At 39.0% G+C, this 21,541-nt stretch overlaps 1 protein-coding gene across 2 annotated transcripts; it reads right to left on the bottom strand.

The window, feature by feature from the left end:
• Positions 1-51: 51 nt before the first annotated feature.
• Positions 52-21,541, bottom strand: LOC131788546 (glutathione synthetase). 2 transcript variants are annotated; one of them, XM_066164061.1, is made up of 15 exons: positions 21,172-21,541; positions 19,364-19,403; positions 8,565-8,872; positions 7,814-7,889; positions 6,533-6,726; positions 5,599-5,632; positions 4,562-4,635; positions 4,384-4,464; positions 3,824-3,907; positions 3,648-3,717; positions 3,197-3,318; positions 2,761-2,830; positions 2,261-2,342; positions 993-1,179; positions 52-426 (listed from the first exon to the last, which is right to left on the bottom strand). In XM_066164061.1, the coding sequence occupies exons 3-15, from the start codon at positions 8,828-8,830 to the stop codon at positions 303-305; spliced, it is 1,464 nt and encodes a 487-aa protein (XP_066020158.1). In that variant the 5' UTR covers positions 8,831-8,872; positions 19,364-19,403; positions 21,172-21,541; the 3' UTR covers positions 52-302. The 2 variants fall into 2 exon arrangements, with proteins under 2 accessions (XP_066020158.1, XP_066020157.1); XM_066164060.1 differs by lacking the exons at positions 19,364-19,403; positions 21,172-21,541 and adding an exon at positions 11,596-11,881.

The following is a 21,541-nucleotide window of genomic DNA, read 5'->3' as shown; positions in this document are numbered from 1 at the left end:
TAGAAATAGAGATGTTAACCCTGGAAAAGAGACAGATAAAATTTTCCATTGTATTAACTTTAAAAATGCACAGTAGATGTGTCTAAGCTGCTACAACGTTCTGACGAGAAGCCTTGTCCATCATGACGAACGACGCCATTCCACGGTAAAGTGAAAACCGATGACTTCACGCCTCGATGCAAAGTGGCATGAACTTCTCCTCTAGCTAACTTCACCACCAAAACAAGGAGTGTGACACCTTCAAGAAATGACAGTACTGCTGACAACCGCCTTTGTGTGGCTTCTGATGCGGTCCAAATGAGCTATACCATATATGGGCTATCAAAAGCAGCTCTTCCAGCGTACACTCCACCATCCCCCTGAGTGGCTGCTTTTGTTCTGATCAGGTACCCTCCTTCTTTGTTGACAAGTACTTCATCTCCTCGGCTATGATAAAATTACATTCCAACATCTTCAGTAGGAGTGAGAAAGCAAGGAAAGCCGGCAAAATTCGTAGATAAAGTTTATAATGTTTTGGTAAAAATAAGTTGAGAGCTCCATGACTATTCATAATATTCTGTTTGAGTTCAAACATTGCAAATGAAAAATTCAATGAATTTAAGGTCTTTGGGTCAGTAACTTCTAAGTGATCGGAATGCTTCTAAGCATTGTGAACGATCAGGTCAAAAATCTTAATTAAACCAAGTACCAACAAAGGAAAAAGGCGGGTTTCTCAACCAATTCAGGATCTTTACACGCTATAATTTAATTAGGTTAAGACTTGTGACTTTTAGACGCGCCAGGAATTGCGCTTAAACTTAGAGATGTGGAGCACTTCTGTTGTAACACCAAAACTTGAGGAATCACAGCGCCAGCGGTAATCAAAACAAGGGGACACACCGCGCGGTGAGACTTTTTCCTTACATCGTTGGTTACCAGTTCCCCCTCATGACACTGGTTCTATGGGGACTGTGCTTTTCCCACTGAGGGTGATACCTACTATTCAGTCCTACCTGAGAAAAATGCCTACAATTCCAAGTTCCGGAATGACATCAACAGTATGCACGTTTGTGTATTCTTCACGGACTATTACGTTTCGGTTCATTTCCGGCTGAATCAGATCCATCACTATATACTGCGTCCTGTTTTTAGAATCGTTGAGTAACGTGTGACGTATATCTTCACCGTAGATGTTATTTCCTGTACATAGCGAGTAAAGGACCAGTTCTAATGTATCGCCTGGGGGAGGGGGGAGGGGGATTTTGGGGAGGATTCACCCAGTTTTTGGGTGGGAACGGTGGGAAGTCAGTCGTCGTTAGTAGATTATCAAAAAGGAGGCTATGTAGAAAATTGACTGCCAATTAACCGCAAATGAGGTGGAATCTTGAGATATTACAGAGCCTTATGAGAGGATCAGGTAAATTTTGTTGTAACACAACCAAAATCGTTTTTTGATGAAAAATGATCGGTTCCAAAGCTTCTATGTTCCCTATTTTCATTTTCTTTGTAGTGTATCAAAAAGTTCATTCAAGAAGTAGGCGAAAAGAAAGGTTCATGAAAAATTTTCTTTCTTGTCAGAAAAATCGTCGTTAAGATCTCTTAACGTACGTTGGAGTTCTGAGTTCTGTGACAGCTACGCAGCATGGAAATTACTTGTCCATCCAGGGAGCAAATTTGAACGAAACGGGATGACCAGAATTTATGTCGGAAACTAATTTCATAGCAGAACAATAACAAGGGAGAATCAAGCATAATCAAATTAACCTAAACTTGATGAAGACATGTTGCAGAACTCTGGGAAATCTTCAGTAGTTCTAACACTTTCCTTCTTCTTTCTCTCCTCTCTTTTTTTTCTCCCGCACACAAGTTGAATATTTTGCGGCGTAATATGTGGGAACGTTCCTTTGTCACAACACAGTCCATTAGATCTTGACCTCCCCTACCACCACCCCTTTCTCGTCGCGCCTGTGGGCTCTTTTACCAATTTTCTGACACCAGAAAGATCGCAAGTTGCAACAAAAGGATCGTAAGATGCTACAAAATATAAATTCCTTGACATCTACTTGTCCTGGGATAATTCTTAGCTTATTTGGGCTGTTGTGTAGAAAAATAAATTCTGTGTTTTCTGAATAAAAGTTTGGACCCCCCTTGTCAAAAAATGCTGGATCCGCCGTTGCAGGGACAAACTATGGAACCGCACGAATTAGATCCAGCAGAATTTTTATGTTACATTATAGTTGTAGTTCTCTTTACACGATACAAGAGTTTTCAATGTCCATACCTCCTCCTTCTCGTTGAGGCTTAAGAACACATCTGTCCGTCCTCTGAAGACAATATTCCATATTATGATCCCCTACAGGTCCCTGGAATGACAAAGGGGATTAAGCTTAGACACTCAAGAAGGCTCATTTAGACTTGCAAAGCTTCTTGCGTGGTTTACATGGTGAAGTGGGTTTATTAGAGTGTCGAAGATAGTCCAGGATGACTTGAGTTTCACTTAACTTTATTCTGTGATTGGTCCAAAAAACTCGCGCCATCCTCTCGACCAATCAGCTACAGAACTTAAAACAATCGTGACTTGATGATACGCGTTTTCCCGCGCTTAACTGCTTAACACAATTTGCTTGTTTTCACTTTGAGTTCTCATTGGCAAATAACAATATAAGCTTTTTCATGATTGGTCGCTGAGGTTACTTTAGGTTTTTCGACCCTCAGTTGAAAGTTGCTCCTGTAGCCAAACATGGCCAGGCGCTTAAAAGACGCTAAAAAAATTTCAATTACCGGGTCAAGAGAATAGAGGCCAGTAAACGTTTTTCTTACTCTGTCCACGGATTCCTTGTCAGGTAAAAACCTGGAAAATGAAACATTGTCTTGTTTAAGGGACAGGACAGTTACTGCCTTGCTGCGTATCAATATTTCAACTGATCTTAAAATGGCTTCATTCCGTCTTAGGTCTTGACAAGGTGCATGTTAGAGAATATATTCTAAATTAACTGAAACATTTTGTAAAATACAGATCAAATTTTGGTCTACCTACACTGTGACATATTTTACTTAACAACCATTCGAGAAATCCTTATCACTTTATTTGCTTTTAGTCTGAAAAGGAACCCTTCCCTAGCGGAACATTCCTGTAAAACCCTAACCAATAGGGTAAAGTTTGCTGTCATAAAAAAGAAATGCTTAGCAACCTTTAGAATATAACTATTTTGGGTACCTTTCTAACACCCCAGGGTTAGACATCACTTGCTGCATTTTCTTTGTTCCCATTAACTGATAAGCCACAGTCGGACATTTGATGCAGCGAGACAACTCTATGGTCAGACGAGCTGACCATTCCTATCATTGAAAGAAAAACCAAATCGTTAGTTTAACATTTGTGAAATACAGCACTAAAGAGATGGTTCTACTCTGCCGGTGAGTATGTTGGCCAGGATGAAACGCCGCGTCACCAGTCACAAACTATTTTTTAACACGTACACGACAATTGTTTAATGTTTAAATGTAAGCTCTCTCCGCGTCTTAGCCACATCAACTTCTAAATTCGTTCTAACCTTTAACAAAACTGAACCTATCCACGCAACTGGGATCAAGAAATTTGATCAAAAATATCAGTTTTGTCCTGTAAAGAAATGTAATGAACAGAGAATTTATTACGATGAACTCACGTTTTCTGTGGGATAGTCTTTGGGCGTGTATCCTGCTCTGAAGTAAGCTACAGCGATTTCATTTCCATTCCTGTCAGGTGTGAAGAGCACAAACGTATAATTTTAACAAAACAACCCAAGAAGACAATCATAATTATGGTGAAATGGAAAAAGGTGGAAGAAGAAAAAATACTCACAAATAAAGGGATTTAGCATGGTCTGTTTCTCCGTCTCTGAATACATCAGTAAGGCTTCGCCTAATTACTGTTACACCCTTACTTCTGCACAAAACGAATTTAGAGAGAAATTATTTATAAGTGCATTATTGTTCCGTTACATGACGTAAAACGTTTAAAGGAAGGAGAAAGGGGTCGAAACACCAAGAGTTCAAGGAAACGAACATGATAGCAGAGAGCAGTCTTTGTCATCTTTCTTTTAATAGAAATCTGACTTTGTCTTAAGTTTAAATGTACATGGTAACACGAAGTAAAATGCTTTTTAATCGAGACTCGATAAAACCAAAACCGAAATAATCACAAGACGCTAAGGCACGAGAACTCAAGTTATCACAAGCAGATAACCTAAAGCACGTGAGGAAACTGGTGAAGAAGTAGTTGTAAGAATTTTGGTCTCAGACAAGTCGTAAAAAGCCCCACAGGTCTAATGGGGAGGGGGGAGGATGTTCTGCTTCTGAAGACTGTCAGCCAAAAAACTGAGAAAGGAGAACTTGAGGAGCAAAGTGACGTAACACGTTTACCTTTCGCGAACACGATATTCCAGATGTCTTTGATCGTAAACGTTTATCTCGTCAGGTTGAATGACAAACATAATAACAGCGCTAAAATTAAAGACAAAGAAAGTCTATAAGTTCAACAAACAGGAAACAAAATAAACAAAGAACCGAATTAATGATAATAAATAATCAGACGCCAAACCGTTCTGATCCGTATAGTTCCCAGGCCTTGATGAGACCATCGGCTGCCTCGTCCAATGCTGGATTAAGAGGAACCTTAAGAAAATGTACAGAACTATAAGTTCACCGTCAATTTAACTTGCGTTGCTGGCGGTCTGCGGTTTGGGGGACGGAGAGAAAAATGAAAGACCTTTCATTTTTCTCTTCGCCCCAAAACCGCAGACCGCCTGCAACGCAGGCTGCCGTCAATTTGCCTATGCTATTTGAAGTATTGTAAACTGAGAATTATTTTGGGTTTATTTCGTACAATAACAGAGAGGTTGGGATCTCACTTTTGCAGCTAGTGTCCCCTTTAAGCATTCCCTCCAGAGTTGTTTTTAGACTCAAGATGTCTGGTTTTGGGGAATAATTTTATTTTGAAGAATTCCAAGATGTTACAAGACCAGTGAAGGATCCTTGAGGGATCCTTTCTTCCCCCCCCCCCCCCCCCACCTTCTCTAAACTAGCACCTTATAGTACTACACAACTTGAGGTATCTCAGATCTCAGATTAACAGAACTTGTCAAAATTTGGAGACCCCACCCCCTCCCTCCCCTCCATCAAAAATTATTGGATCGGCCAATTCAATCGGTTAGAAAGAAGAGACCCTGGTAACGAGGTTGGCTCCATGGAGTGTTTACGTAAGCGGCATTTGTGACTCTGAATTAGTTAACATTGGATCCCCGTGAGATCTAGGAAAACGAGAGTAACGTAGCAATAATTTTAAAGAGTACGTTTTCGTCGGGAAGAGGCCAGGAGTAACTAATGAGATCCTCAAACACGCATATGACCCTCTCTTGTCTCAAAACGCATCCTCCGATCTCTTCGAAAGACTCAGAAAGAAATATGCATCAAGAGACATTGATTGGAGTACAGAGCAAAGAGCTCTATTTATTATGAAGAGATAAGATTGCGGTATCTGTAAGATCCTTCTTAAAAACTGAGAGAATATCTCCCTTAAGAGGTGTAATTAAATAAGAAAAGCTATGAATATCTATAACGGTCCAAGAGTCGACCAACCTTTCTTTTTTGTCCCATTAACTCAAGGAGATACCTGAGAAGTAACAGATGGAAGATTGTGTTAATACTAAGTCCCCATAACAGCGAAAATCAACATATTACATCCAAACAAACTTTGAATGCTCTCAAGGGTGAGGTAGTTTTCCGTCGTATAATTGGAAATCGAGGTCAAGATACATTGCTTGAAGACGACCTGTCGTCACTCTTCACGCATGGTCCCGTTGGTGAAATTTGGTACATCCCCTTTGATAAAGTTCATTTAATTCTCTGACACGGTCATTTACATAGGAAAGAGGATATGTTCTACGTTGAAATGCGAAATTAAAGTGATTTAGAGCACAACACTATTTTCGAAGAAGCGCGACACATCGGTCTCGCAGAAGACAAGCACTGCAAGATCACAAAATAAACGGGTGGCAAAAAAATTCAAGAAAAACAGGAAACTAGTTATTGAACAACAATTTTGATAGCTCCACATTTTATCTCAAAAAAATTAGCTCAGGGTAACCTTTGACCTCTTATATCAGTTGTTAGTAATGACAAAATGGGATCATATTTCTATCCACTTACTGCACCTTCTTTTGAGGATCTAAATCTCCGGGAGGGGGGTACTTCTTAGCGATAGACTAATGGGGATATGCCGCTGAATGGAGTGGCATTTTCACGACTGGATTGACTATAATGGGGTTGCATTATTGATAGAATTACTAGAATTACGCACATTTTCGGGACATTGGCGGTAAGAATATTCTGGTAAGAAGGGATTCAAAAATAGGATAGATGCATAAACAGAATGTGACTAAACTGGGATCTATAATTTGCCACAGAATATACTTAAATGTGGTACTGCTTCTGAGAGTCCCCCCATTCTGTCTAAATTCTCGATGGCTAAAAAATTGTAACAATAACATTTTTAAAACACAACTTCTTTTACCTGTGCATCTCTGGAATAAGGCAAGAGAATGCAATCCCTCCTAGCGCTATGGTGTTGATTTCGACTTGCTTAATGCAAAGCCCATTGTTATTTTCGTCCGTCGCGTCAGTTTTGGTGCGACTGTGACATTCATTGTTTAATTTGCCTGTCGTGTCGATCAAGTAGTCTGATCGGAATATTCCTAATGAAATAGACTGAAGGAATGGAATACTTGAATGAGCCGCTTTATAATGATGATAATACTAATGATGATAGTTGTAAGGTAATGATGATTAAAATCATAATAATCATGATAATATTAATAATAATGGTGATGATATTGGAGAATAATAAGAAGAAGAATATCAAAGAGTGAATTCCAGAAATCAAACAAAATAAATCGAACAACGCACAATGGGAGCCCAATTTGTCAATCTCGAGTTTGATTGTAATGAACCTATTCAAATTTTAGACGCAACGAATAAATGTTCTCTTTCAATTTAACGGTATGTTTTGTTTGTATAAGAATGTTGCAGTGACCAGAATAGGTGTCTTTTGATTGTTACCACACGAAGTCTTCCTTCAAATCAAACAAAATTACGAGAAAATTTGATAAAATAACCATTTGTAAAAACACATTTACAACTAGACTATCTACCTTATTTACTCGAATTAGCACCGCGGTGCACTTTGAATTTTTCGCGCCTCAAAAGCGATGCCTACTGGGGGACGGCGCTTATTTAAAGGCGGCGCTTTTTTAAAAATTGGACGCGACGCAAAACATGTTTTTTTCAATTTAATGGAATAGTTTCTATCTTTACGAATATCTTACAGTGATTGGTGGGGCTTCTTTTGATTGTCACCATTTGTCCCTTCCGGTACTTTTCAGTTTGAGTCTGAGTCTACGGGCTCCAGAGTAGGAGAGTACGCCTCTTTTCCGTATGAATCTGTTCATTCGAAAGGGTTTGAGTCTAGTTCCCTCAGGATATCCACCATGGTGTGATGTAAAACAGCTTGTGAAAAACTGAATTGTTCCTGTGGCGCTTTTTCGGGGCAGTGCTTACTCGAGTGAATACGGTGGTGTTCAATTTGTGTGCAAATGTCGCGTATTCTCCATTTACAAAGACATAAACTGTATCATGTCCCATTAGTGCTCAAATCTGCTGTTATCCAACCACGTTAGAGAATTTTGTCAAAGTTTTTATTATGATAGCAGTAATAATGATCATGATAATGAAAGAGGACTGGGGATGACAATAAACAACTGCCCAATGTGAACCGAAACAAATCGCCAGTACTTACCTGAGCTGCTCCTTGCTCCCAAACCTTTTCGTAAATTTGAAAAAGCTTTGCTGTAAATTGGTCGGCAGATATCGTGCTAACAAGGAAATAAAGATAATATATGATGAAAAGGACTTTTTATTTGCTTACACCGTTGAGCGGCCTCTTCTTAGGCCAAACTTGAATGCACAAATGAATTGAAGAGTTTTTCTTTGTTTAAGACGGTGATAAGTAAGGCGATCTTCGCAGTAATGAATACTACTTAAGCAGAAGGGAAAAAAAGGCCTGAAAAAATTCAGGCCAGTACGGAATTTGAACCCGTGATCATTGCGATATCGGTAGGAGATGTACTTAACGCTTGTAATGGGTCTTAAAGTAATTTAGTACGAAATCATCAAAATAACACTAAGTGCAGATTCACGGCTTTGAGTGGTGCCGCCACTGAGTAAATTTGAGTGGTACATTGCTGTATGCTTCGCCGCTCAGTGCTTCAAATCACTATGACACCGCCAGTTATGTGGGTTAGTAGGTCTTTTAGAAAACTTAGAAGTTTACCCGTACCTTTTAACTGATTTCAGAGTAGCCTTTTCCCCTTTCTCATATTCCCATGTTCTCAAGAATCACTGGGAATCAAGCTCTCAGCAACACACAGTTGATTTGCAAAACCGACACTTTCGTTCACGCGCACAAGAATCAAACGACTCAACCTTCAAACTGACTACCACCAGCGGTAACCAACAAAAAGTAAAAACCGGCAAGGAAGATTTTTTACCTGGACAGTGCATTCTTCGTAAATTGGTAGTCCTGGCTGGCTTTATGCACAAGAATGTTGAAGTCCGTCTGAACTTCTCTTGCAGTAGAAAAAAGACTCTTTGGAAAAGGTGAAGGGTAAAGCGTGAAAGGAATGTGCTGTGGTTTACCATTGGAGTCTTTATAAACCATTCCTCTTGAAATACAATAGTCCCTTGCTTCGTTCGCAAGATATGGGATGTCCTCTTGAGGAAACTCGTGGTCACTTTTTTGCGTGAGGTACGCCATTCTCTTGAAACATTCGTCACGCTACTCTAGGATTACCAACTTCTGCAACGATCAATGAAAAAATGAACTGGTGCAAAAGCATGATAACAGTACAAGACTAAGCAACTTACTCTTCTTGATTAAACACCATGCGTATGTACTCGCGGGGTCAGAACCTGAAATACTAGTTCCCTGGGATGATTACCTAAGGCTTCCATGTCGGATCAGGATTCCAAACTTTCTGGTGAGCGAGCTTCAGCTACATGTTAATAGCATCACTGCGGCGACCTACTTTTGTTTAAATCGGTTTATTTTCTACATGGAAATGTTCAATGGATGGATCATAGTCCCAGAGGAAGACTCACAAACATTTTATTCGTCTTGGACAATACCCCTGGGTCTCGGCGTATGGGTACATGATAAAAAGAAAAATCAACCTTTCTATGAACGATGGGTTTACCAGGGCCAAGTCTGAAATAAATACTGGGAGCATTTAATCGAGAACTAATTTAATGATGCCTTGTTCAACCACAAAATAGAAGCACCATATACCTCAGTTCTCAAAGTTCACATAATAAATAAACATAATCACGATAAAGGGGGTAAGTTTCTAACGAAACTGTGGCACTGTGTCGGATTAGGTGATTAAGTGATTAGGTCCATGTCGGTATAAATTCGAATTGCCATGAGACTTGTTATCGGAAAGCTTTGAATTCCTAAAAAGACATGCTTTGAGTTGTTTTCTATAAATGGCGAGGCTGCCACAGGACCTAGTCGATAATAGCAACGAGTTCCATGAGACAGGAGCAATTCCCAAGTGTAGAGCAGTTGACTACTGGAAGAAATAAGAGGTTGCATTGACGAGTAAAGGGCATAGTTAGGGGCTGGTTTCGGTGACAAAAGATCTAACTTCACAGTAACATAGGGTGGACTTAGATTGTTTAACAACTTGAAGACAAAAAGGGCCAATTTAAACTAAAACTCTGAAAATTACAGGGAGCCATTGTAGGTCGATGCGAGAGGGTGTGACATGGTCAAATTTTGTAATCTGGAAAATCACTCCAGCTGCGGCGTTCTAAACTTGCTGTAAACGATCAAGTTGATATTGAGGAAGACCAAAAGGTAGTGCGTTGCAGAAATCAAGGTGCGAAGATACAGAAGATTCTAGGGCTCAGCTTTTTTGGAGTTGTAAACCAGAAAGTAGACTTTTAAAGCTTTTGATACTTCAATGCACCATCGAGTTTGTCGTGTCGGTCACGGGTCAGAGAGATTACATGTAGGTTAGTAAGGTTAAGGTTGTGGAGGGCACCAAATATCTAACACTGCTTTACTGCTTTCACCTAACAGAGAGCAACTGACACATGCCACTAGACCCATCTATTGATATGCGAAGAAACTGTCGATCTTTAGTGCTGTTTATAAGGGGGTTGTTTATGCACACGACAGATCCTTTGGCGGTAAACGATGAGACCTCAGCCATAAGAAATGAGTCAAAAACCAAACTATCTTTGAAGCTGAGTTTTAAGCCATCGCAAAGGTATGTTTGATTCTCTCGTGGTACTATTAATTGAACTGAATTGTTACGTGAGAGTAAGGATTTCTTACCAAGCAACAGGCCTTACCTATACATGCAGGCCTAAGGTTCTGACTTGATTCTAGAACAGCTTAACGAATTAGAAACAATAACACTCTCGACTAAATATTCGTGAAATACGATTACTGTTGGTTGTTGTTTTTTAATTTAAAGTATTTTCGTGAAACGGGGGTACACCATTTTTTTAACTAAAACCGCAGACACAAGTACTCTTCCGACGAAGGGGTAATGCTCGAACGTCAGCCTCAGAAACTCTTTACGGCGGCTAATTTACATTACATTTTTTCTCACATAAAACTTTAATTACACCTGTTAACACACCTATAAAACCCAATCGACCAGGTTGGCTACGTCGTTTTTACCCTTTAAAAATTGATGGTGGAGGGATTAGTCTCATCTGAATACAGCCGTCTCGCTCCCGATCACTAATCTGTCTGCGCTGAAATTATCCTATTTTACAGAAGCAAAAACTTGTTCCGCGAATTGTACAACCTCAGGTATCGGACTCAGTAAGGCTGCCCTTAAAAAAATAGAAAATCGCTCGCCTTATCTCAGTAACCTATAATTATAACCGTTTGAAATTTTCCGTGCGAGCTGTTGCTAAAATTAATTACCTTTGAGCTGTAAATACATTACGACATTGCGGTCATTGACTATTTCAGGAAACTGAAGCGTGGGGCGTTAACGTTAACTTGCTGGGTTACACCTAGGGTGTGGCGAGCGACGAACGCCAAATCATTTTCATTTTGCGCCATGTAGAATAGTATTCGTGGGTAATTACATTTTTTTATGTCTCAGCGATTGATTCGAGTACTACGAAAGTGTTGATAAGAAAAGCCACGTGCCAAAGCGTTCCTTTACAAGATAAGAGTCACTTCCGTTTCTATAAAAGAGTCAAAACCCGGGTTCGCACCACCACATCTTCCGTGAATTTCACACCGATTTATGCAACAGTGCTACTTCGAGGCGAAAACTATCATAAACGAATGCACAGTAACCGGGGAAAATAGATGATGGAATAAATCTACGTTTCACGAAAATACTTTAAATTAAAAAACAGCAACCAACAGTAATCGTATTCATCTAAGTTAAAGCACCAATTACGTCATAATCATATTAAATTATTGTGCGGCTTCAAAACATACTAAGTCCACCATATATAAATATTGCTAGAAAATAAACTTTATCGCACCTTTTTATCTTGCTTTGAGTTGTGCAGCAGAGTCGCGTCCGTTACCAGTAAAATCTTTTGAATAGATGTCAATCAGCAAATACACAGGCCTGTTTGTTGCTGCACACTTAGTAAAAACTCGCCGGAACAGGACTGGACTATTGAACCCATAGAAGTGCGATGAGTCGTATTTTACAAAATTGTATGCGGGACAGGGAACGCGAAAATAATTTCCAAAAGAGCGTACTTAACCTCCAAAAGCACTACAAGAACATATTCGAGGATATACCAAAAGACTAGAGTCTGATGATTTCTCTAGGCATTCAAATTAAAATATCCATGACGATCAGGGATAGGTAATTCCCTAGCCAGTGTCTAACAAAACTGAACACTTTCAACGCAGTAAGATAAATTAATAGTATGCACCGGAAAAATACTAAGTTCTGATTGGCTGCAGTTCTTATGAAACACGGGTGCAAATTCAAATGGTGCACGCACATGGCACGCTCTGCGGTTTTAAAACAGCAGCCAAACTCTTGTATATGCCAGCTTACATAATCAAGGATGACTTCGATAGAAATGTTTACTTTTGCTGGTTATTTTACACTTAATTTTCTTCAAAATATTGTTTTGAAAATTTTGAATCAATTTTAACACGTTTCCAAGGTAATAAATGATGGTCTTGCAAAAGTTTAAATTTGTTGAATAAAATGGCGCACCGTCAAAATTCCACTTGTTTTCATTCTCTGTCTTCCCTTTTTTCTGTTTTATACCATAAATCATAACCATTACAACTTCCTCAAAGGGCATTTGTGCACTACCTGCTTTACTTTTCACTAATTATTTTGTAGATTTGTAATCGGACAGTTGGTTGAAATCGGACACCTGTAATACGTGCCTTAATTTAAACCATCTACTCGAGAATCATAAGTTAGAATTATAAAATGCCCACTTCATGACAGAAATAATTAAGAAAATGACATTTTCTGGTCGTTTTTACCTTTTTCTCGACAGTTGAACGGTTGTAAGAGCTTCGTTCCTATCAAGAAATTGGATTGGTCCTCTTGGAAAGCCTGAAGGCGATTACACCTCATCACCTCACATTCGCTATGTAATCAAGTCTCTCGCGATACATCAGGATGCAAAATGTACGATCAATCTCATTTTCTCTCATGAAACACTTTCGACAAAACAGATCATGGCTGTAGCAGTATGTAGGATTCGTGTCACATTTATAGCCTATGACTTATAATTAGCTGCCAGTACGTAGGTTGTCGGTCACGCTCGAAACGTCAGCTTTAGATGGTCTTTACGGTGACAAATTTACACAAGTTGATAAAATTTACATCAATTGATAAAACCAAATTGTCTGTAGCTTAGTTGGTCGGTTATTAGACAACAAAATCGGTCGAAAAGTGTAAGGTTCGCATCTTTATCACGCTGCCGATTGAGATATTTCCTAGTCACGTATTCGTGACAAATGCTTGCCACCTATCACTGAAAATTTGGCTTCTTAATGACCGTTTTATGGGACTTTTTGATGCATCTAGTTTTGCTCCTTTCTCAGGTCTTTCCCAACTGCATTTATCAGCAAGTACACTCTGCAAATTAGAGGAGCCTGAACCGAAAGGCTGTTAAACCATAACACCTAAATTATGGAGAAACACTGAATTAACTTACTTGTGAGTGTAGCCGGAAGGTTTATTAACTTTCCGAAAATCAAGTGAATGTAAACTCCGAAAACGTATCAGCTATGAAAACATTAAGTAATAAATGAAAGTTTTACACTACTTATATCACTGATCGATGGAAATTATAGGGAAATGGCGTGGCTTATCTTGAGATGCGGCCTTTCATTGAAACGGTGTCAGCTTAAAGACATTCTTTACACTCTCTCTGACGAAGAGCTAACGCGCGAAACGTTAGCTTTAGAAAATCTCAACTGTGGCCAATTTACATTATCATCTCAGTTGATCCGAGAGCGATCGGTCGGATGGTTTGAGGTTCGAATCCTCATCGCGGCGAAATGAAATATCTTCTGGGCGTATGTTCGTGACAAATGCTCGCCATGAAGCCGGCTAAAAATTTGGCCTCTTAATGATCGATTTATTGGACTTTTTGATGCAACTAGTTTTGCTTTTTTCCCCAGGTATTTTTCAACTGCATTTAACAGCAATTAGACACTTTGAAAATAAAAGGCGCTTAAAGCCATAAACCTAAATTATGGAGAAACAACTAACTTACTTGTGTGCAGCCTAAAGGTTTATTGACTTTCCGAAGCAAACCATTGACTTTCCATTTAGCAAAGTATCCGTGAAATTGTACATTACCAATATCACGGATCAATAAAATTTACTAGGAAATGGCGTGACTCATTTAGAAATGTGGCCGATAATTACAGCAACCGAAATATAACAGAACCTTTGAAGAGTGCAGTGAAATCGTCCCCTTGTAAAAACCTCTAGAAGGCAAGGGGAACTTATATTTTTATTTCTTTAAGATATTTCTTGACGGCTGAATGGCTATCAGAGTTTCGCTCCTATCAAGAAACTGGTTTAGCTTTCTTGGAAAGCCTGAATGCGAGGAAACATCGATCAACTCAAGTTCGCAATATAAACCATATAGGTCTGTCGCAATTCACCAGGATGGAAAGCGTACAATCCTCCTTATTTTATCCACATGAGACACTAGTTTTCGATGCAACAGATCCTAGCAGTATATGTAGGATATGTGTTACATTTGTACTTAGCATATGACTTAGCTGCCAATACGTAGGTTGTCTGACACTTAAACGAAGGGTTTACACTCGTAAAGTTAGCTTTAGTAACTGTCTCTATATTCGCCCTGAAGCAGAGCTAACGCTCGAAACGTTAGCTTAAGAAACTCTTAACTGCGGCCAATTCACATTATCATCTTAGTTGACTAAACCGAATTTTCTATAGCCCAGTTTGTCGATGATCAGACAGTGAAATCAGTTGGATGGTTTGAGGTTCGAATCCTCATCGCGGTGAGATGAAATATTTCCTGGTCATACGTTCGTGACAGATGCTCGCCATATATCGCTAAAAGTTTGGCCTCTTGATGATCAATTTATTTTCCTTTTTTATGCAACTAGTTTTTTTTTCCTCAGGTATTTCCTAGTTGCATTTATCAGCAATCACGTTTTGCAAATAAAAGGCGCCTGAAAAGGCTGTTAAACCATAAACCTAAATTATGGAGAAACAATGAACTTACTTGTGTGTGGCCTAAAGGTTTATTGACTTTCCGGAAGCGTATTAAGAGCGACGGTCACGAAATATCGACCAAAATCTTAATTTCGTGGCAAGAGTTGAAAAATCGCTTTCTTTCGTTTTTTGCCCATAAGTAGCTTTTAGGTAGATAAGATACCTGCTGTGGATTGTTCCTGCCAAAAGCTTTTTATTTCTTAGAAAAATTAGAATATCGGTTTTTGTGGTCGGAGTCACAAAATTGGCTAATCATTTACGTGAAATTTGCATACATCAACTTGCCTCTCGTTCGCAAACAAAGTCGTACGGAGAAATTTGGACACTTTATTCCAACAGATTCACTGTTCTTCTTTTACTAGAAGATTCTTTTAGAGCAAAAGCGACACTCACCGAGCAGAAATTATCTAAAAATGAGGAATAGGTTTTATGAATAACAAAAACTCCGTTTTGTTATTGATTTTCGACGGCAATATTGCACATGTGGTATAACTCCAAATTGACTTCATTCTAGTTAAATCCCACATTTATACATACATCTAAGATATACCTGGGAATTAGCTTGGGTTATTGAAGGAAATCTCTATAAGGCGGTATCGAAGTTAAGGAATTTTCATGGTGGGTCGGCGGTAATTGTGTAAACACTTCCAGTTTCGAAATCCATGAAAGTGGATATTTGATCCCCAAATACTCATTTTTCGTAATCCTTGTAGGTTTTACAGTTGCAAAGTTGTGTTTCTACTTAAAGAGTGAGATAGAAAAGCCAAACTGGGTGAGTTTTGGCCATTTTGAAACGCTACACTCTTTGTTTCGTGACTAAACGTGATATTGGGGAGTCGATCAGTCACGGAATCACAATATTAACAATGCACTTCTTGACGTCGTATAAGAACAGTGTAAGGGTATAATTGAATGAGTAAAACAGCAAGTTTTGGAAAATATGGCTCTCAAAAGTCGGTTGCCATGGTAACGTCAATGCTGACGTACAAGTCACGACGACTTTAAAATGTCCCCAGATGATTTTTAGGAAAAGTCGCTGGGTTTGGTGCTCAAAGCTTGAGTGGCGTGTACATCAATTCTTTATCCAAACCACTAGAACAAGTGTAATTTCCAGTTTCATTTTGTTTTGAGGACATAATAGATTCCCAGAGAAGATCTAGATCATTAGGCGCTATTTCACCAAGAACAGCTGAGACCGCTTGCTTGGCTTTGCGCTAAGGTGGTCAATAGGTTCTTCCAACTTCATTCCTGTAGTGCTTGTCTCGGTTTCTTCTAGGAGGGTTGCTGGTAAATATAATGACGTTTCTTGATCTAGTAAGTCATGTGCTACCACCGAACAAGGAGTACTTGCAGCAATTGGAAGGTTACACATCACGCCCTAGACAAGGACGCAAAATAAATATAACGTAAACTGTATTAAAAAAAAAATTAATTGGGTACATAATTATCAAAGTTAACCAACACTTAGACAAAGATCAATAATCCCTCCTGATCTTTGTTGCCTTTATTATGGACTAAAAATAAAACCTTTTTTGCTGCCTTAATTTATGATAAAAGGTGCCTAATTTATTACATAAAATACCTTTCATTATGACAAATAAGTACGAACTTTAAAGCGAGTAGTAAAGGAACCCGGAGTGGTATATTGGAAACCCGAAACGTTTTTTGGGCGTTATTCACCGTATTTTTAACCTTGAGAAAATTGCATGAACTCGTATCCCTGGCGGTATAAGGTGGAGGGATGCGTGTGTGTAGGTGGGGGCAATTGGAAGCAAAAATGCAGTTTTTTTTTAAATGAACCCTTTATTCTTAAAAGAACAATTTGGCCTCAGCTTGCCATCGCGGACTACGTGGTCTTTAACTTGTTGCCACTGCTTCAAGTTCTCAGATTTTGGTGAGAATAAAAATAGAAAATCCGCTAAATAAATTTCAACTGTGTGCAGACGCAAGGGCGACATAAAATGCACGGGGTATTAAACCTCTTCATTATCTGCGGAACTCAGGAAAAACTGACGTAGAAGGCACAAAATAAGCATATGGCATTGTTTTCTTGGATACCAGCACACAGTCTGAGGTCCACGAAATCGGTTAATTTGTGCTTTCTATCCCTATTCGTTACATTTCAAGGAAAGGCAGTAAGGAAACGGGGCCCGCTCATGCAGATTTTGTGATGATAAGGTCCCTATCCATTTTTTTTTTATCTTTTTTGCCCCGCGGGCCTTGCTTGGTGCCATTGTTAATAACACTATTTCCATTGAGTGCCATTTCAGAACTCACAGAAGTCTCAACAGTTTCCTCGTAAGAAAGGTTCTTGGTCTCCGGAAGCTTTGTGGGCAGCTCCCCTATTTTCTGCATGTCAAGATTAACCCGGCAGTTGCGACAAATACCTGTTGAGTGAATCGATGGAAAATGCAGGTTTTTGCTGATACGATATAATCACTATTCTGAACAACTACGGTCTTAATTTACACAAGTAAGGGAACCTGTTTTAAAAAACTTAAATGATAGATTTTCCTGCCCTTTCATATACTTCAACCCTTCGATTCCCTACCCTTTGATATACCTGAAGCCTGATAAAGGTACCCTTTAGGGGCTGAGTCTCCCTGTAACTATCTATCAGCCATCAGGGAATCTGCTTTAAAAAGCTGTAATTTTAGGAGTCCGGTGAAGGCTTCTAAATTTACCTTTTTGCTGCTACAATCACTAATATAAAATGTTAGAGTAATGAAAGGAAAAGAAACACGTAAATAAACAAAGGCTATTGAATTTGCGACCGTCACGGCTACTTAATTATTGAAAAAGTCAAAACAAAAAAAAAAGAAAAGTGCTTACAAAGTGCTTTAATTGAAGAGTCAGATTGGACCGCCATTTTAGAGCTGGTGTGTTTGGTTGAAAAAGATGAAAAATGATGTATACATACCTGAACTAACTGGAATAAAAATTCCCAGTTTCTTCCATATCAAATAACAAGCACTTTTGCCAAGTCCTCGTTCTGCCTTTGCGTTTTTTGGGCTTGTCCGCCGTGCTTCGAGATTAGCGAAGGAACTTAGCACAGTTCGATCCTCGACGCCACCCAATACCAAGGGATGAGCGGTGCCGGGGACAAATCGTTAATTCCGAAAGGTCTAACTCCTAAGAAAAGGATGTAGATACTCTTCCCAAAATAAGTTCGATTTCGGTTTCTACATCACTTATTGACAAGGAAGACTTATGAACCGCGATGTCTCTTTTGCAGTTCAGAAATGGAATAACCTCAGTTGATCTGCTCCTATCTCTGGGGTCATAAGAGCAAGAACCGCCGACTAAGGAGCTAAAAGAGCACTTAACGTCCATGATGACACAAAACTGGCAAAACAAATTCGCTCCAATTTCGCTAATTAAATATTCCCTCTTTGTATTTAATTGACTAATTCAATTTACTATGGCTAGTAAACTGCTTCGAGCTTTAGCCAACTCTGTCATTTCTTCAATAAATAATAGAAATGAATCCTCACAATTGAAGAAAATATCAATTTAAAAAAGAATCTATGATTTTTGTCTTTCTGTTCCGATTCTTCTGAAACCAAAGGAAGCGGAAAAAACAAGTATAAAAGTTAAACAGGTTAGCCGAGAGCTAATCAAATTTCATCCTGATATTTATCAGGGAAAACATCTTTCACTGAAAAGGAAAACTTCTACCTTAACAATGAGAAAAAATAACCTCTCTTTGGCCGATTACCTTTTTTTCAATAAAAAAGGACGAAAAGCTCACACCAGAATCGTTTTCAGTACGCTTTCGTGTATATTCCGGCCTGCTGTGTGAAAACTCCGCTTGACGTTACGGTCACGCAACAAGAATTGTTTACTCAGCCGTTGAAAAAAAATTTGAATGAATTACTGTCATTTCAAAACCTTCGCGTGAGGCGCTGTAAAGAAAACCCATGCTGATTCTAACATATTATCAAGGAAAACCTTAAATCCCTCTAACGACATAGTTAAAAGGAAAATCTGAATTATATCACATAGTGAAAAAAACATATGAATTAAGGAGGTATTTGCGGGATTTTTTACGGTTGAAAATACAGCACTTTCCTGCGCGTTGTTTGCTATTTATGAACAACAATAAAGATAAGTCATATAGTTTCTGGGAAAGTACGGCACTCACTCTATCAAAACTCGGTGTCATGATCCTTTGAATCATTTTTCCTTGAAGACCAAAAGTCAGTTTAAAATATCAATTTCACACTTGCTTGCGGGACCTTTCGGGATCGTCGCGGGTCAAATTCGTTTTTCTCAGTTTTCTCAGAATTAAAGCGCTCCGGAAGAAAAAGAAATACATGAAATTTCTTCTATTCTTAGTAGCTTTTTATAGTCAGAAAATAAGCGAAATTAATTTTTCAACTCTTGCCACTCAATGGTCGATATTTCCTGACCGTCGCTCTTAAATATGATAACATTTAGAAAAGCATGCATAAAAATTGTATATTACTTTTATAACGGATCAGGAGAAATTATTAGGAAACGGTGTCGCTTATTTAGAGATATGGCCTATGTCATCAGTTACAGCAACTAAAAAATAACAGTACCTTTGCGGAGTGCCATGAAATCGTCCGCGTTTACAAACCTCTACGAAAGCAAGGGAAACATAGATTAACTCAAATTTGCAATACAAACAGGTCTCTCTCGATACACCAGAATGCAAAATGTACAATCCTTCCCAGTTTATCCACATGAGACACTAGCTTTCGATGCAACAGATCCTAGCAGTATATGAAGGATGTTTGTACATAGCATATGAGTTAGCTGCCAATACGTAGGTTGTCTGTCGGTTTGACGAAGGGTTTACGTTCGTAACGTTAGCTGTAGTAACTGTCTCTACATTCGCCCTGAAGAAGACCTAACGCTCGAAACTTTAGCTTCAGAAACTCTTTGCGGTGGCCAATTTACATTTTAATCTCAGTTGATGAAACCAAATTGTCTGTAGCTTAGTTGGTTGATGATCCGACAGCGAAATCGGTCGAAAAGTCTCAGGTTCGAATCCTCATCATGGGGAATTAAAATATTTCCTAGTCGCATGTTCGTGACAAATGCTTGCCATCCATCCCTGAAAATTTGCTCTCTTAATGATCGATTTACAGGGCTTTTGATGCAACAAGATTTTTTTTCCCCACGTATTTTCCGACATTCTTTTACAGTTATCGTTACAAAATGCAAATAAAAGGCGCCATGAACTTATTAAGTGCGCAGCGTATAGGTCGATCGACTTTCCGAAAACGTTTCAGTAATGCTGACATTCAGCGATACATGAAAATTGTACATATCTTAGATCACTGGTCGATGGAAATTACTAGGAAATGGGATGGGCACATCTACAAATACGACCTATCACTAACAGCAACCGAAAAATGGCAGTACCATTGAGTGCAGTGAAATCGTCCGCGTCTATAAACCTCTATGAAAGCAAGGGGATCATATATTTTCTTTCTTTAAGGTATTTCATGACGGCTGAATGGCTATTAGAATTTCGCTTCCATTAAGAAATTGGATTAGCTTTCTCGGAAAGCCTGAATGCGAGGAAACATCGATCAACTCAAATTCCCAGTACAAACAGGTCTCACGCGATACACCAGAACACAAATTGTACAATCCTCCTCATTTTATCCACATGAGACACTAGTTTTCGATGCAACAGATCGTAGCAGTATATGTAGGATATATGTCACCTTTGTACTTAGCATACGACTTAGCTGCCAATACGTGGGTTGTTTGTCACTTTGACGAAGGGTTTACAATCATAAAGTTAGCTTCAGAAACTGTGTTTACATTCGCCCTGATGAGGCCCTAACGCTCGAAACGTTAGCTTTAGAAAATCTTTGCGGTCATGGGCCAATTTACTTTTAATCTCAGTTAAAAAAACCAAATTGTCTGTAGCTTAGTTGTTCCATGAACCAACTGCGAAATTGGTCGAAAAGTCTGAAGTTCGAATCCTCATCGTGGTAGTCGCATGTTCGTGACAAATGCTTGACATCTATCACTGAAAATTTGGTTTCTTGATGACCGATTTACGGTAATTTTGATGCAAAATATTTGGCTCTTTAGCCGGGCATTTTCGGAGATTCTTTTCAGTTATCGTTACAAAATGCACATAAAAGGCGCCTAAAAAAGGCTGTTAAACCATGAGACCTAAATTATGGAGAAAACGATTAGTATTAAGTGTGCAGCCCAAAGGTCGATCGACTTTCCGAAAACGTTTAAATAACGATGACACTTAGCAATACATAAAAATTGTACAATTCCTATATCACTGGTTGATGGAAATTTCTAGGAAATGGTATGGCTCGTTCAGAGATGTGGCCAAAATAATTACAGCAACCGAAAATTAAAATGACATTACCTTTGAGTGCAGTGAAATCGTCCGCGTCCATAAACTTCTATTGAAGTAAGGGGAACTTTTTCTTTCTTGAGGATATAAATTATGAATTTTCCTTCTTACCGCTCTTTTCCCTCGCGCTGATAGCACAGACTGTCAGTGTTAGGACAAGAGTTCAGCTACTTACCGTATTTATTCGCCTATAAGCCGATCTCGGCTATAAGCCGAGACCCTAAACTTTTTCATGTCAGCAGCTGTTGCATTGAAATAAAAAATAAACACAAAACATTCGGCTATAAGCCGAGACCTAATAATTGCAAAGTACTCCACGCGTGTCGTTAACTGAGATGAATTAACATAAACCGAAAACAAAAGGAGCTTCCCTCTCGGGAAA

Source organism: Pocillopora verrucosa, chromosome 3 (assembly GCF_036669915.1).
Source record: "Pocillopora verrucosa isolate sample1 chromosome 3, ASM3666991v2, whole genome shotgun sequence".
NCBI lineage: Eukaryota > Metazoa > Cnidaria > Anthozoa > Scleractinia > Pocilloporidae > Pocillopora > Pocillopora verrucosa.
Note: the sequence above shows the minus strand (reverse complement) of the source record. Positions and strands in the feature narration are given on the sequence as shown.